Source organism: Podarcis erhardii (genome assembly GCF_964252035.2).
Source record: "Podarcis erhardii genome assembly, chromosome: 5".
Classification (NCBI taxonomy): domain Eukaryota; kingdom Metazoa; phylum Chordata; class Lepidosauria; order Squamata; family Lacertidae; genus Podarcis; species Podarcis erhardii.
In genome coordinates, this window is record NC_138509.1 from 26,501,172 (window position 1) to 26,517,630 (window position 16,459).

The 16,459-nt window shown below is 42.4% G+C and overlaps 1 protein-coding gene across 25 annotated transcripts in view; it reads right to left on the reverse strand.

Moving 5' to 3' along the window:
• The window catches only part of ANK3 (ankyrin 3), a 393,627-nt gene that overhangs the window by 135,220 nt on the left and 241,948 nt on the right, over positions 1–16,459 (reverse strand). For all 25 annotated transcript variants that reach the window (XM_081861089.1, XM_081861079.1, XM_081861106.1 and 22 more), the window contains 3 exons: positions 2,691–2,792; positions 1,836–1,934; positions 699–797 (listed from right to left, as the gene is read on the reverse strand). In XM_081861089.1, the coding sequence (XP_081717215.1) occupies positions 699–797; positions 1,836–1,934; positions 2,691–2,792 (300 nt within the window). The remainder of the gene's footprint in view (positions 1–698; positions 798–1,835; positions 1,935–2,690; positions 2,793–16,459) is intronic.

Here is a 16,459-nt window from a genome sequence, read left to right on the forward strand (position 1 = left end):
CTTTTCAGCAGCACAAAGAGAAAGAGAGCGGGGGTTCCGTTTTCCAATTATTATTTCCCCACAACTTCTCACCTGTGTTTGGACAGTTATGCTAGAAAGCTGGTGTTGCTTTAATAGTTAGAATGTCAGCCTAGGACTGGGTAGACCCAGGTTCAACTCTCCCCACAGCCAAGGAGCTCATTGGGAGATCTTGGGCCTGTCACTATATGTCAGCCTGGAAGTCAACACAAAGCTGTTCAGATTGTTCCTAGAGAGTGATTGGGAGCAGGCCTGGGCTCAATCTGCCACACCCGTGCCTTCTCCTATTCCTTTCACCATGAAAATAAGTCAGGGTTTAATCTTTCAAGTTCAGGAGAGATGTTGCATTCTGATAAGAGCAGTTAATTTCTGTGAGGAGATATGGGGAGGTCATGCACAAGGACATGACCCACTCCTGACTTCTCCTTAGGTACAACATGGATGGAGGCAACGTCTGAAAAGGGCACAAGTTTGATTGCAAGGAATGAGTTTGTGCAAATCACTCTGCCCAATAATTTATTCCAAATGTTAATTCTTGGAAAGCTATCAGACATAAAATATTAATGTTATCATGTTGGAAGGAAGGAAGGAAGAAAGGAAAGAAGGAAAGGAAAGGAGGGAAAAGACAGACTGCATGTAAACCCACATAAGCCTTTGAGCCCTAAGCAAAGCAATTTTACCTGTGACTGTGCATTGACATTGGCCCCGCTCGTAACCAGCACTTTCACCACTTCGGTTTGCCCAGCCAGAGATGCTATGTGCAGAGCTGTGTTTCCTTTCTGAAATGAGATAAGGGGACGGAATGTGAAACATGCCTAATGAACTCCAGTAGCATATGCAGCAGGAAGACATGGCAGAACTTGTCAATCGAGTAACAGGCTCTGTGTTCGATGTCCAGGGATATTACTGGGGTCTTGCAAATTATTTTGGCAGTGTCCCCATTAGAAATTTAGGCTGCTGCAGTTCGTAACTCATCATACTACCTAACTGTTTTAGAGTTAAATCATTTTAATACATATCAAGAAAAAATGGCTTAAGATATTATAAATACAATAATTTAAATATTACAAGCTAAATCATTGGTGCTTGGAAAAACCTGTAGAGTGATGAGGGCTACTTGAAATATGCATTACGAGACTGCAGCTAATCTGCATGGTTTTATTTGGATTTCACTGACATAATTCCCATACTGAGATACAAAAGTTGAATTAAGTGGAAGACAGAATTATAGATCATTGTACAACAAGTCAAACTTTCCAGAATTCCTTCTTCCTTAGTGCAGCTATGAAAAGTAAAAGATATATGTTCACTTTTCCATATGATCAGCGTTATCCAGGAGTGAATAATTTTTTGGACCAAGAACCACATCACCAAAGTGGAAAGATTTATTTTTTTAAAAAAAAGATGTTAAAAAAAACCTTATGCAAACCTTAGGGATCAGTCAATTAGAACAATAAGTCCTTTTCCCCCCTCAGCGGCCAGAGTCAGCACCTACCACTTGAATTTGCAGATTGAGAGAACAATGCCTTTGGCATGCTAAGTGTTTTTTCTACCAAGGATCTATCTATCCAACCCTAATCACTGACTATATGGAAAGTGGGCCTGTAATTGAAGGACGACTCATTCCCTGATGGGAATTTGCCTATATATTTGTCATCTGTATGACAGGAGATTTCACACACAAAAAATTACATCACACCTTCCCCTACAGCTCCTGACCTTTAAGGCCTTATTGTCTGCATTCAATTGGCCAACACTTTGTGAGTGAGGAATCTGTGTAGGAAAACAGCAGGACACTTAGATATCAGCTAACAGACCTTTGTTGCTGCGTCCACATTGGCACCTCTCTGTATCAGTTCTGAAACAACTTCTACGTGGCCTTCTTTGGAGGCGAGATGGAGAGCATTCAACCCATTCTGATAAAAACAAAAAGGAATGGGAAAGGTTGGTGCAGGGTGCCCAGAACAACACGCAATATGTCAAGAGGCCTAAAAGGTCACATTCCAACACGATGAGAGCTTGCGGAAAGGAAATAAAGAAAGCTATTCTCAAACCCATTTTCTAATTAATTGCTTCTATGAAGCAATACATATTTCAAAGTGGTAAGCTACCTTGTAGTTGGAACACACTACAAATCGATTCTAACAAGCATCCTTTGGACAATACAATTACAACCACCTCTTTTTTGCACAGTATGATGTGCCCTGATGCTGCAGTATTAAGCAAGAGCCAGACTTCAGCTAGACTTACTTCCTTGAATGTTAGAGCGTTTTCCCTCATGAAATCAGAACTTAATGCAAAGCTGTACTCCTATGTGCAGTTCCTGACTTACATGAGAGTTAAGCCCCAGTGGACTTAGTAGGTCTTACTTCTAAAGTAGACATGAACAGAATAGCACTGTTGACTTATCTCACTTTGTTTTTTCTTTTCTACTTCCATCCTTTCTCCCTTCTGTTCTGCATATATTAGTTCGTGAGCCATTTTGGCAGGAACCTATTTACACTTTGTACAGTGGTTATGTAAGTTGAAAGAATAATTATGATGATGTAATGATCCACATAGTTCCATTTGTCTAAACTTTAGGACTGTACCAAATGACAGCTGAAGTAGGTGCAAATGTAAATGAGTAAGAATTCAAACCAAAACACTTGTTAATCAAATACTTATACAACCTGATTGCAGATGTTGATGTCCACTCCACTTTTTAAGTAGTCAAGAGCCTTTTCTAAGTTGCCTGCCCGGGCAGCACGTAGGTAACTTGCATTGGTGTCAGACTGCAAGAGAAGAAAAAGAGGAAATAAGACGTTTAAAATCCTGAACGCAAGGCACAAACTAAGTGAAGCTGACATATCAATTGCACTTTGTGCTTTGTAACTGGAAACATTCACACACTGAACCAAAATAATCTACATTCTGCACGAAGATAATTCACATTCGCCAATTCAATAATATATTTTATTTACAATATTTTTTTTCTTAAGCCAGTATTTTTTAATAATAACAAAAAAATCCCCCCTTGTCAGATGGCATCAGTATAGATCAGATCCAGCCCAATTGTATGTTGCACATGATGGCATTCCCAACACACATTAGTAATGCTTGCATGTGTATAACAAGTTTTATTATTATTAACTGCTCAGCTTGCTATCTATGTGAAATACTTTTGTTATATAAAAGTCTGTGATGTAGAGTTGTGCATACTCTATAAATTGTACACACTCCAGCCTTAGTACTAGCATTCTGATGGACTCCATCTCCCATCAGTCCCAGACAGCATAACCAACAGCTAGAGATGATGGAAATTGCAGTCCACCAACATCTGAAAGGCACCAGTTTGGCTATTCCTTCTCTACAGAAGAAATCTACAGAAACAGTCTGTGTGGCTTGAGGTCACAGCATGCCTTAGTGTGTGCACATGGAAAGGTTAGGGAGGCATATCTGCATTAGTCTGAGAAAGTAAAGAGTGAACAAGTGTGATTAAGGTAGCCTGGGTATGAAAAGGGATGTCCAAGGATTCCACTGCAAATGGACGATAATGCAAAATTCCCTCCATACCCTTGTTAGCTCAGAAATGGAAGCACTTGGAGCGAAAGCAATCAGCATGAGTTCTTAGTAGATTTTTTGAAAGTCCATAAATTATGTACAATTAACTATGCATCTTGGTAAACATGCAGTGCAATATAACTTTAAAAATATATATTCATATTTACTAGTTATCTCCTCTCTGCTCCCTGTAGATTTGTAAAAGGCTCATTCCTTTCCCAATTCAATTTCCCACAGAACAGAAGCCCTCAAAATGCTTACACATTTACACAAAGTAAAATAAGACCGTAAAAGTAAATACTGTAATTTTTTTATCATTTCTCTTAAGGCCTGTTCAGGCATTATGCTTGAACAGGAGATCAGTGGCGTAGCATGGGGGGTGCAGGGGGGGCAGCCGCACCGGGCGCAACACCTGGGGGTTAGGGTTAGGGGGCGCAAATCCATGGGTTAGGGGGCGCAAATCCATGGGTTAGGGGGCACAAATTACTTGCCTTGCCCCGGGTGCTGACAACCCACGCTACGCCACTGCAGGAGATATAAACTCATATAGGAGGCACTGGGCTTTGTACGCCAACCTCACCCCCCAACACCCCCATATGTACACCGGTCTCTTCCTGACCATCCGATGATGATCAGGAAAGGTCTGCAGGGGTGCACTATCCATGTTTGCTTGGCTTCAATTCATGTTCAAGAGAACCCGTGCAGATAGCCCCCTACAAACCTTCCATACTCGACACTGGAAGGTTAGGGACTATGAGGGCAGGATAGCCATGTGTTTCTCCATGCTCCCTATGCGAGCTATTTTCAGATCAGGCACAACACCTGGATACAGCTCTGTGATTGCTTTTAAGCTATAAATCACCTTTGGTTCCTTGACAGAAAGGAGATGTCTTTCGGTGACTTTTGCCCAGTGCCAGCACAATTACCCAGCAATCACTATTATCGCTACACAAGCCACATATGACTAATAGCTATTTGGGGTTTCAGGGCTGGATTTCATGCAGAGACTTTGACATCACAGGTTCCACCTGCTGGGAAAGAACTACAAGCAAAAACAATTTGGCTGATTATGAAGCTGGCCTCTCACTTCTAGACTTCTCAAGTAGCCAACTGCTCCCTCTTAAGACTCTATTCTATCAAGTAACCATTACCAGGGGTCTAAAAAGCATGTGAGCTCTAGATTCTGTTGCCAAGGCACCTGCCAAATTCGGGCAGCTTCTGTCCACAAGCTATCAGGTTTTGTGCAGGGGTGCCCCCACCTTCCCCCACTCCCCCAAAATTCCTCCCTGGCTCCTAACCTTTCTCTCCAAGTATTATTCTAGCTCTGACTCTGCCATGCAATATTCCACCAGATTCTGCCCTGGCTTGAATAATCTGGATGTCCTTTCTTTCCAATGGTGGCTGCTGCCCATTGGCAGGTAGGGAGGTCAGCAGTAGGTGGCACTAGAGGCAACGAGTTCTAGCTTTGTCCCCATCCTGCTGAATACTAGCAGGGCAACACTGAGACTTAGGAAGAGGAAGCTGGTGGCCAGGAACACCTCCAGGACTGGCTATATGTAAGGAGGGAGGCAAGTAGGGGCTGGCTGATGGGGCAATGACTCATTTACCCAAATTAACCAGCCTCCACTGCCTCCTTCACTCAACCACATGCTGTCCCCACCCAAAGTGGCCCTTATTTCTGAAATTGCAAAACGAGCAACCTGAATCACTCCCAACACTTGCTAACTGCTGTGAACAATGCATGTTATCACAGGAGGCAGGTAATACTGAAGCTCTTTCAAACAAGCAGGCACATGGGCACGTATATAGAAAGCCAGCATTTTATCAGGATTATCAAGGATCTCAGGGACTTTTTTCTGTCGCAGTGTTAACAAGTTGCCGGTTTGGCATAGTCAGCAGGTGGGTAAAAAAAATAATAAAAAATCTCCATCAGCAGTTTTCAGCAGTTTCTGGCCAGAGAGGGGAGGGGTGGTTCAGGGAGAGGAATGCTGTTGATAAAACCCACTCCTCAGAGATAGTGGGATCCAAACTAAATATAAAACAGAGACTTAACATGGGCAGCCTTTCAAAGTCATTGCATTTTTACCCCCCCCCCACTGCTTGTGGGTTTTTTGGCAAGTACAACTTTTCTAACAACCCTGATGTGAGAAGCCATCACAATTACCTCAGCCATGTAACTAGTAAGGGCACAACATCCCTAACAGGTTGGCTACCCCTGGTTAAAGTCTGAATTTATTTTCCCTGTTTTTAAAAAGGTCGCCTTGCCCTTGTGTAATGGTTACCAGCTTCCCACTTGTGTGTTGCTTTTACTTTGAATAAAACACACACACACACACACACACACACACACACACACACCGCCACCACTGCCGCCATGACATTTTCAAGTGAAGGAGTTTTAAAATTAAAGGTTGTGGCATGGAGTGTGGGAAGTTCGATGGGGATTCTTGGCTTTTTCACTGAGTGCATTGCTAACATTTCTTTCTCATTAGGAACAAATGATTAAAATAGAAACAAAAACAAAAAGAGGGAGCCTTGGCTTTTGATTTTGTAAGGTTGCATACATACTTTCTAAGGAAGGGGTGGGCAACATGGGCCTTCCAGATGTTTTGGACTACAACTCTCATCAGCCCCAGAAAGCATGGTCAGTGGACAGGGATTACTGGAATTGTAGTCCACAACACCTGGAAGGTCCCATTTTGGCTAAGCCCTGTTTTGTGAAGTAAGCATCACTGAAGTTAGTGGACTTACCTCTGAGTAAGCATGCATAGGATTATGCTGCACACAAGTTTTGTCATGGTTACCAAGTTATCAAGGGACGCGGGTGGCGCTGTGGGTTAAACCACAGAGCCTAGGATTTGCCAATCAGAAGGTCGGCGGTTCGAATCCCGGCAACGGGGTGAGCTCCTGTTGCTCGGTCCCTGCACCTGCCAACCTAGCAGTTCGAAAGCATGTCAAAGTGAAAATAGATAAATAGGTACCGCTCCAGTGGGGAAGGTAAACAGCGTTTCCATGCGCTGCTCTGGTTCGCCAGAAGCGGCTTAGTCATGCTGGCCACATGACCTGGAAGCTGTACGCCAGCTCCCTCAGCCAATAAAGCAAGATGAGCGCCGCAACCCCAGTTGGTCACGACTGGACCTAATGGTCAGGGGTCCCTTTACCTTTACCTTACCAAGTTATCACTTGCAGAAACCTCATTGAAACATGAAATTGAACTATTGTACTCTTGGACAATTCATTTCTTCACCTTTCAGTAGGTCTCCTGAATGACAAGTTCATAGTGGACCACAGCCAACACCTTTCAATCTTCTGATGTTTGGAAACCCTTAAGGCTGAACACCCATGGCAAAACTTGTTTGTTCCATGTTGTCCCACAGGGCTACCATATTTATTTATTCAATCATTCATTCATACATACACACATACCTCTGAATTATAAATTCAAGATTATGCAGCAACTTGTGGTTCAAGCTCTCAGGCCCTGCCAGTAAAAAACGTTTATTTACTGTTAAGTGTCTCATATCCTCCAACCTTTCTCCTACGAAAATAGGGATGTCCCATTCAATAACAACAACAATAACTATTATAGTTACTGTTATTATATTTCTACTTCAGCTACTCTCTGTAGCTTCCAACATATATAAAAACATAATAAAACTTCCCCATACAGGGCTGCCTTCAGATGACTTCATACCCTCCAATATTTCTCTGATGAAAATAGGGACATCCTAAGGAAAAGCAGGACATTCCAGGATCAAATCAGAAACCGGGACGGCTTCTGTAAATCTGGGACTGTCCCTGGAAAAAGGGACACTTGGAGGATCTGGAGTTTTCCATCATTAACTGGTATGCTTTTGACAGCATGGGGAACACAGTACCCAAGGATGCTCATCTATCATGCCCTATTGCCCCAGGACCAGGATGCACATGAGATGCATGTGACCATCAAGAGACAAAAACTGCCCTTACTAACAGCCTAATGATGAAGCACATGTGGGAAGGGGGCAAAAATGGCTGTCCAGTGCCAGTCACCTGGCTGCTGGACTATTTCCTTGCTTGCTTCCCATGCCTGCTGGTGCAGCTTGTTCTTGTCCTGTTCTGTTTTGATGTAGCCTACCTCCTGCTCACAGACTTTTACCTCCATCTTGGATCTCTTGCCTGCAATATGAATTTCACAACAGCCTGCTTCCTCTGCCATTCTTAACCAAGAGCTGCTGCCATTTCTTGGAGCCAGAAACCAAGAACTTGACCCTTTGTGATTAGTTATCAATGCTTTGATTTTTACAGCTCTTCCCAGGTGGCTCATAAGATTTCTTATAAACCAGAGATTGCATTATTTGAGTTGGGGGTTGGGGAATAACATACATTGAAAGTAAAGTTCACCTAGAAAATGAAGGTGGAAGTCAGCAGTGTAAAATCCCAAAGAGAGAGATTCTCTCTCTCAAGTGGATAATTATTCTTGGCCCGCTGTTATAGCCTTTTGCGATTTTCAAATTGTTTGAATGGCTGGTCCCATACAGACAGAACACTTTAGGTTGCTATTAGAGCATTTTTTCAGAGGAAATAAAACACAACACCCTTTCTTTTCAAGTGTCAACATTTCTAAGTGGTCAATTGTGTTCTTTTAATTGCCACTGTACAAAGAAAAGGAAAATGGGTGTCTTCTGACCAGTCAAATATCAAGCAAACAATGGGGCTGGGACACTGATCAAAACTGGCTGCACTGTAGATGTTCAGCGTTGCCTTTCTCTGAAACTGCAGCTTTCAGTGTGCTTAGCCTTGCTTAGCCATGCATTGAATATGATCTCATATTCCCTTTTTACATTAATTATGGAGTTCCTGTAGCTGCAGTGCAGATAATGGCAAATTGGAAATGGTCAGAGAAGAAGCCACAGTCTGTATGGTATGCTCACACATAAAGTGACTGATGGTTTATCACTGTACCTTTTTCACATCTAATAATGATTGGTATAAGCTGAAGATAATTATCTTTACTTAATTCAGATAGAGTGGTACCTCGGGTTATATACGCTTCAGGTTACAGATTCCGCTAACCCAGAAATAGTGCTTCAGGTTAAGAACTTTGCTTCAGGATAAGAACAGAAATCTTGCTCCAGCGGCGTGGCAGCAGCAGGAGGCCCCATTAGCTAAAGTGGTGCTTCAGGTTAAGAACAGTTTCAGGTTAAGAACAGACCTCTGGAACGAATTAAGTACTTAACCTGAGGTACCACTGTACAGCATAAACATTCCAGCTGTGTTGGTTTTTTTATATAGTGTGTTTTTAGGGGCCAGCCCAAGACATTTTGCTGCCTGAGGCAGAACATAAGTTGGCACTTCTTCTTTCCATCACCAGACTGGTAAGTGAATCTTGGTTCAGTGTTGGACAGAATCCTACGGTGCCCCTGAGGCGAGCAGGAGAGCTTACAAAGTGCATAGCAGATGCAGCTCCAACACCTTATTGTTACTGTGCACACCTCAGGGTTTGCCACCTGAGGTAGCTGCTTCATTCTGCCTAACGGTGGGATCCGGCTATGTGTAAACATGCAAAGTAAAACGCCAATAGTTCAACTCTGATTAAGCACATGGAGAAACTGGCTTGCGTCCATGGAAGGGAGGGCAACCTATGTTGCCCCCTGCCTCTGGTAGCAAAATTTCTTGGACTAACCCTCTCTCTCTCACACACACACACACAGAGGTATGTGTGTGGTTGTCTTGTGTCTAGTGTGACATACATGGGGACACTGTTATTCTGTGAGATGTTAGATAGCTAACTGGATTCTTTTAAATTAAAAAAAGTTGTATTTTATGCTATTGTAATAAAGCTTGATTCATTTTTATATAACAATATTTTTATGCCGCTGAATAATGTCCAAGGTGACTCAAGGCTCTGACAAGGGCTTTGAGCCCAACTCTTCCTGTCTAAAGCAAATACGCTTCATCTCATACACCACGTAACTTTCAAACTTCCTCAGAGAATCCTCTCCACAGCTGTTTGCCTGCTTGGGAACCTTCTTTTGGGGGTGTGAGAGGTGCACCTGAAGGTTGACTCTAGGGCTCAGTATTCACCATACCGTTAAAGCTCATCCAAAGTACATTCATTCTCTTAAAGTGCTGTGGTTTGTTAAGGGTTGTCGGGAACCATTACGCCTGTGAGGGGTAAACTGCAGCATCCAGAATTCTCTGAGAGAAAGAATGTGCTCCGTCTGTAGGGCCTCTGTTGCCTTATGCAAACTGAATGGGACGTACACACAAAATGCCACAGAAGCAGAGGAGAATTGGAAAGTGGCATTTAAAGATTATTTGGGAGAAACGTATCTGAGATTATGGATCTTCTCATTGAGATCCACATGCCAAGCTCTGCAGGAAACCCAGAGTTTATTTTTTAAAAAACTATATACCGCTTGATTCTTTAAAAAAAACAACAACCAAACACCCTCAAAGGATTCCTGGGAACACAGTTGGAAAACTATGGCCCTACACCACTACAAAAACAGTATTTATACCATTTTCATGTTATTTTGAATGTTTTTGTGGTATTTAACATTACTGTCATAGCATGGGTTTATTAGAAGAGCATTAGGTTGTTGTTTGGCATCCCTACTCCACTGTAAACATTTGTTGTGCAAACCTCTAGTGGGTTCTCATTGTTCTTGAACAGAACACATTCTGGCTTGTCTCCCAACAGAAGGATACGAACATTTTTCATGGAATGGGGGTAGCAACCCTATTTTGAAGTGATGAACTTCTGTTTGAAGTCTATCCTGGTCTTGCTATGTACAGCATGGAAGAAATCTTTGTACACAAAAGCTGTAGATTATGTACATTCTCAACAGAGAAGAAACTAACCCAAATGTGGCACAGCCAAAACCAGCTAAACACACAGCAGAATGAGCTGGTAGTAGGGACTGTACCACTTTCTCCACTTGTAGAGTCTGATACCACTTGAAAACAAACAAAAGACAAACAAAACAGCTCTCTATAAACAAGCGCAATGGACTAACACTTTCCTTGTTGTGCTCGTTTTCTGTTTAGTTGAGAGTTTTAATGTAGAGAAGCATTCAAAAATGTGATCCCTCTCCCACAGATTGAAGTGGTGCAGCCCAGGTTGTGGGCTTGAGCCCCACGTTGCATTGCAGGGGGTTGGTTTGGATGACCCTTGTGGTCCATTCCAATTCTACACTTCTTTGATCCTATGACCACCTTGGGTGGCAGGATCCACAGGGGCAGCAGATAGTAGGTACTGCTAGTCTCTTTTCAGCTTTGTTCCCAACATAGATCTTTATATCCCTCCCATGTTCCTGATGCAGATCTTCACTCACCCCTAGCAAGGCGGAGGCACCATTTTGTGGTTTGCCTCAGGTGCCAAAATGTCTCGGGCGGGTCGGCCCTGCTTGGAAGAGCACATTGCCTCTGTCTCCTTTAGCAGATTTATGCCCCCAATTTTAGGCGCTCTCTCTCTCTTTTTTTTGGGTCTCAGATCTTGCCAAATTTGTCACTCAGCGAAAATAAAAATGTAAATTATCTTCTTTAGTGAGCTGTTTTGACAAGGGGCAATCAAGCTCGACACAGGATTCCCATCTACCAATTGATCCAAGACTTTACATCTTGACAAACTTCCTTGGTAGCAAATGGATTTGGCTTTCCAAATGCTGAAGAGAACTGGCTGGGCTGGCCTCCTACCCCATCTGGTATATAATAGAGTGTTCTAGAACAGACTTGAATGGGATGTACTACTGGACAGAAGCAAAACAATCCACACCCCTTTAGCTCCTCCTGGGAACAAAGCCCAAGAAACCTATCAAGACGCTAGGGGAATGTGTAGAACAGAATTAAACATAATATTTGATCCCTGCTAGAGGAAAGCAAGTGGGACACGGGTGGTGCTGTGGGTTAAACCACTGAGCCTAGGACTTGCCGATCAGAAGGTCAGTGGTTCGAATCCCCGCGACGAGGTGCGCTCCCATTGCTCAGTCCCAGCTCCTGCCAACCTAGCAGTTCAAAAGCACGTCAAAGTGCAAGGAGATAAATAGGAACCGCTCCTGCGGGGAGGTAAACAATGTTTCCGTGCGCTGCTCTGGTTCGCCAGAAGTGGCTTAGTCATGCTGGCCACATGACCTGGAAGCTGTACGCCGGCTTCCTCGGCCAATAAAGCGAGATGAGCGCCGCATTCCCAGAGTCAGTCACGACTGGACCTAATAGTCAGGGGTCCCTTTACCTTTACCTAGAGGCAAGCAAATGGGGGGGGGGAGGCATGCAGAGCAGTTGCCCAGAATTAATTTACCTTCTTTTGGGGGCAAAGCCTTGAAACCCCTCCAGATGTTTTGGACAACAGTTCCCATGAAACCCACTCAGTGGGCACACAGGGGCTGATGGGAATTGCAGTTCCAAACATCTGGAAGGCACCATGCTGCTTTTTCTGGACAAATTTTGTAACCCAGAGTGTTGTCTTTTCTATCCTGAAATGAACTAAAAAAGAAAAATGACATCAATAACATCAAAATGTTGGCAACCTAAAACTGTGAGCAGGTGTTTGCATGTGTGTGTGTTATAGATTAACATTTTGAGGTAGTTGGGTCATTGCAGTCCTATACTTGGGAGGCAGTAAGTGGAATCCTTATTTTCCTGAATTTGTTTAAACTGTTATACTGTATTTATTATTTTATTTAAAAGATTTATAAAAGGTAGCTTGCATACAATATTAAAATGCAGAAACAACCGTAGCAAGCTAATTACAAAAGCCATCATACCGTGCTAAAAAATATAAAAAGTCATAAAACCAGCCATAACACAGAGGCTAATAAAACCAGCTTAATAAAACAAATTCAGAACCATTCTCACCATCTGCTGACTCACTCATTGGGAGGTACAAAAGAAAAAAGCAAAAACTGACATCAGAGGCAGAGGATTTTATTACCAACATTTTACCTCCATAGTCTGTTATTCAACCTGGCCATTGCTATATGATTTCATTTCTACAGCAGAGGCCCTGATAATTCTTTTTGCACGGAACAGTTAACTATAAAATGACATTAAAATACTGTTTTCTGGTGACACAAAGAAAAAGAAAACAAAGCATTGTTTTCTGTTACTTTCGGGAGGCCCTTAAATTTCTTGCCAGTTTATATATACCCTGTGCTATTTGAACAGATTTTTATTTCCCCTTTAAAAAAACGAACTGAAAACCAACCTTGTTGGGCAGGGACACATTCATATAAAATAGATGTGACTTTAATCCTTTTCTTTCCAAATAAAATTTCAAAAAATTGTGCCAAAATTACTTAAAATCTAATCCATACACTGCCTTGGTGCTGCTTCTCAGGTTCCATGCCACATCAACAACATTTTAATTCAGAAACCACACCTAGCAGGTACATGCCATTGCTTTCCATGTCGCACCAGCAATCTTTGAATCAAAGAACCATCTCATTTAGGGAACTGTATGTACTGCATTTGTTTCTCTAACTATTAGAGTTTTAGTTGAGATGCTCAGCACACCTTCCTCCACTTTTTTATTTTTTGCAGAGAAGATAAATAAACACAACATATCCAAGTTGGCAGCTGTGTGTAGGTAGCAGTACAATCTAATATTTGAGGAACTCAAATATGATCAACTATTGCCTCCCCACCCTTGCCCATCTTCAGTTGGGAAACAAATATGGAATGATAAAAGGAGGTTGATCTTTTATTTGGTCTTGTCGCTTTGCGAAACCACAAGTCAAATATGTGTTTCTTCTTAGGCTGAGTCAGATTAACAGCGGGAAGGGGCTAAACTGTTGTGTAATCACCAAATCAAGCTATAGTTTTGATTCATATCCATTTTTGAAGTTAATATGCTTTAAGAACAGCTTTGTAAGAGGAAAAGGTGGCCACCCTGTGCAATATTTACTAGACTGCTGGGGGCTGCCAGAGAAGGGGTGGAGAGTTCTGCCTCTTCTGCCACAGCCTGTTGAACTTCCATAATGGTGCAAGAGGACACAAAAAGCACTCAATCAGTGGCGGAGCTTCATGCTCTGGCACCGGGGGGAGGGGGGCGGAGAGCAGGTGGGGGCAGCGCTGGCACAGGCGGGGGGGGGGCAGCCGCGATGGCACCCACTGGGATTGCACTGCCAGGGGCGGTGTCTTCCCCCGCACTCCTCTTCCTCTGCCACTGCACTCAATTCTTCCTCCCATCAACCTGTTCACTTGCTACCAGGCTATTGCTAAAATGCAATGCATCTTTAGAACAAATCCTCAACACCAAAGGCAAAAACTTTCCCTCTTTAGGTTCTATAGACCTTTAAACAAAATAACAAAAAACAACAACTATTGCTTATAAATGAGTCATGTCAACAGAAACCAATCATCAAAGTAACAAATGAAGACTTTTGCCATAACTTTTAACAATTGTACACAGGCCGGAACTGACATAGTGACATATTCAAAAGTCACAACTTCAAAATGTGACACAATGGTTTTCAGCTGAATCAATTAATAGACTTTTAAATGGAATGTCACTCTGTTCCCTGCAAATTGCTGTAAGTCAGAATGATAAAACTCATTTCAATGCCATTGTTCCCTCTATAAGATAACCAGTAAAAAGAGTTACTCATTGGAATTAGGAAGGCTGAACAATGCCCTCAGATGCACTCAAAGTAAAGAAGGCGGTGACATTTTTCCTAAAACATTGAAAGAAGCAGCAATAAGGAACTTAAGTTCTGGTAATCAAATGTGCTTTATGTTTGACAGTATTAAACAAATAATAATAATGTTTTTTCAAGGAATGCCTTCCCCTGTATCTGCCTACCCATGCCATTAGATCTGCAGGTGGTCAATGGGTGGGGAGGCCTGTCTCATCCCACCACTGGGGTAAGTGCATGAGATATGGCCTTCTCTGTGGTGGCACTGTGACTCTGAAACAGCTTCCCCTGGCACCGTTATTGGTATCCCAGTGCCAGACTATGACTCACCTGTTCATTTGGGCATTAATGAGCAGGTAGTCACTGCTGGACTAACCTACTGGACTAATCTGCTCTGACCATCTGAAGTTGCTCTGTCCATCAATATATCTGATAATCTGCTTCAAAGGCTTTTTAGCAATCTCAGTCCCAAAACTCTTTACATATAAAAGTCTAATCTCCGCACTATGGATGAAACAAACTGCTTTCAATAGTGATTCCTCATTTCTTCAACGGCTGTCCTAAGAGAAACCAGAAATGGTTTCAAGCCAACGTTTACCGTCATTTTATAAGCCACTGTTTGCATTGCTGTTATTGCCAGTTCAGTTCTGCATAGATCAACAGGGACATTTCTGAATAATGTGTAGATTTAAACATCTCCATCTCATGTCCTCCTTGACTAAATGACAGGTTGCTCGGGGCATGGAGGGGTGTGAGCAGGAAGTGTTCTACAGTCTAGTCAAGCAAACTTCTGAACCACATCAAACCTCTTGCTCCCTCTGATAAGCATTGAATATTTAAAGCTGCAACAAGCGAACATTCAGGCAACATCCTGAAAACGTATTTCCAGAGTTCCTACTTATCTATTTTATGCTCTTTAACCCTGGATTAACCTCAACATTTTTAGTTGTTGCTAGTCACACAGATCTGAACTCAACAAATTCTAGAAGACATGTTTCTTCCCTGGCAATAATGATTTACTACTACAGCCCAAGACTTAAAAATCACTGGCCTGTTTCTATGTTAAGCAATGCTCATAGTTTTGATCCATTTTCCTGACAGTTCCAACATATGCCAGGGAGCAATATTGAAGTTCACAGTCCCTGTCTTCATTCCATCAAGTGAGGACATAAGACACACTCACTAACATTTCACAGATAGAAAAGGGATCTTGCTTGTAATGGAGATCGCTGCCTGATCATGACCCCATTACACACTCCAGTGGGGAGGGGTATTATTCTTCCTTTATTCTTATTCTGTTATTCCACAGTCCCTTGTCCTTTACCAGTTCAAAAGCTGAGATAGGATGTGTTCTTTCGGTAAAAAATATATTGGGGTGAGAGGAGGAACGTGACACAAATGGGACTGGCCAAGAAAGAAAGAAAGAAAGAAAGAAGAAGAAAATTGCAATGTGGAATGTTTCTGCCCTCCGCTAGGATATTGTTTCATTGCCTCTTCCACCCATCCTTCCACACACACCATGCAACAAACAGAATTCTGCAGGCACTGAGCATGCTCAGTTCTCACTGGGATGTTTCGGGGGTCCCCCCTTATTTTCACCCCTCCTGAATTTTTTGTACTTCCGCAAACCTTGGGGTTCCACCATGCTTGCTGATACCTCACCTCTAGTTCATGGGTGATGCTGTTTGGGCTGTATAAGAACACACTGTTTGCGGGGCAGTTATAATGGAATGAGCATTCATCCTGATTCGCTTGCATGATGTTTATATGTGTCTGATTAATCATTTGTTCACCCCTCACTTTTCAAGTTTAAGTTTATTTCAAGTTTAAGTTTATTTGTTGTGCTAGGGCAACAGAGCACTTCAATCCACTTTAATTGAGCAAACCTGAAGCTCTAGCATGCACTTGAATTATTATTATTATTATTATTATTATTATTATTATTAAATTTATATACCACCCTTCATCTGTAGATCTCAGGACAGTTCACAACATAAAATCACAATATAAGAAACACAAATACATAATAAAAAGAAGAACAAAACCAAACCAATAACACTCCCCCCACACACATTTAAAGGGCATCATACGTCAATCAGCCAAAGGCCTGGTGGAAGAGGAACATTTCCCCTCCCACAAAATGCTGACAGTCTGGAGGGACCCTTAATTGCGCTTATATTCTATCTTTCCTCCAAAGGATCCAAGGGAATGCATGTGGGAGCTGTTTCAGTTTATCCTGACAACTATCTTCATGAGGAAAGTCAAACTGAATGATGGTGACA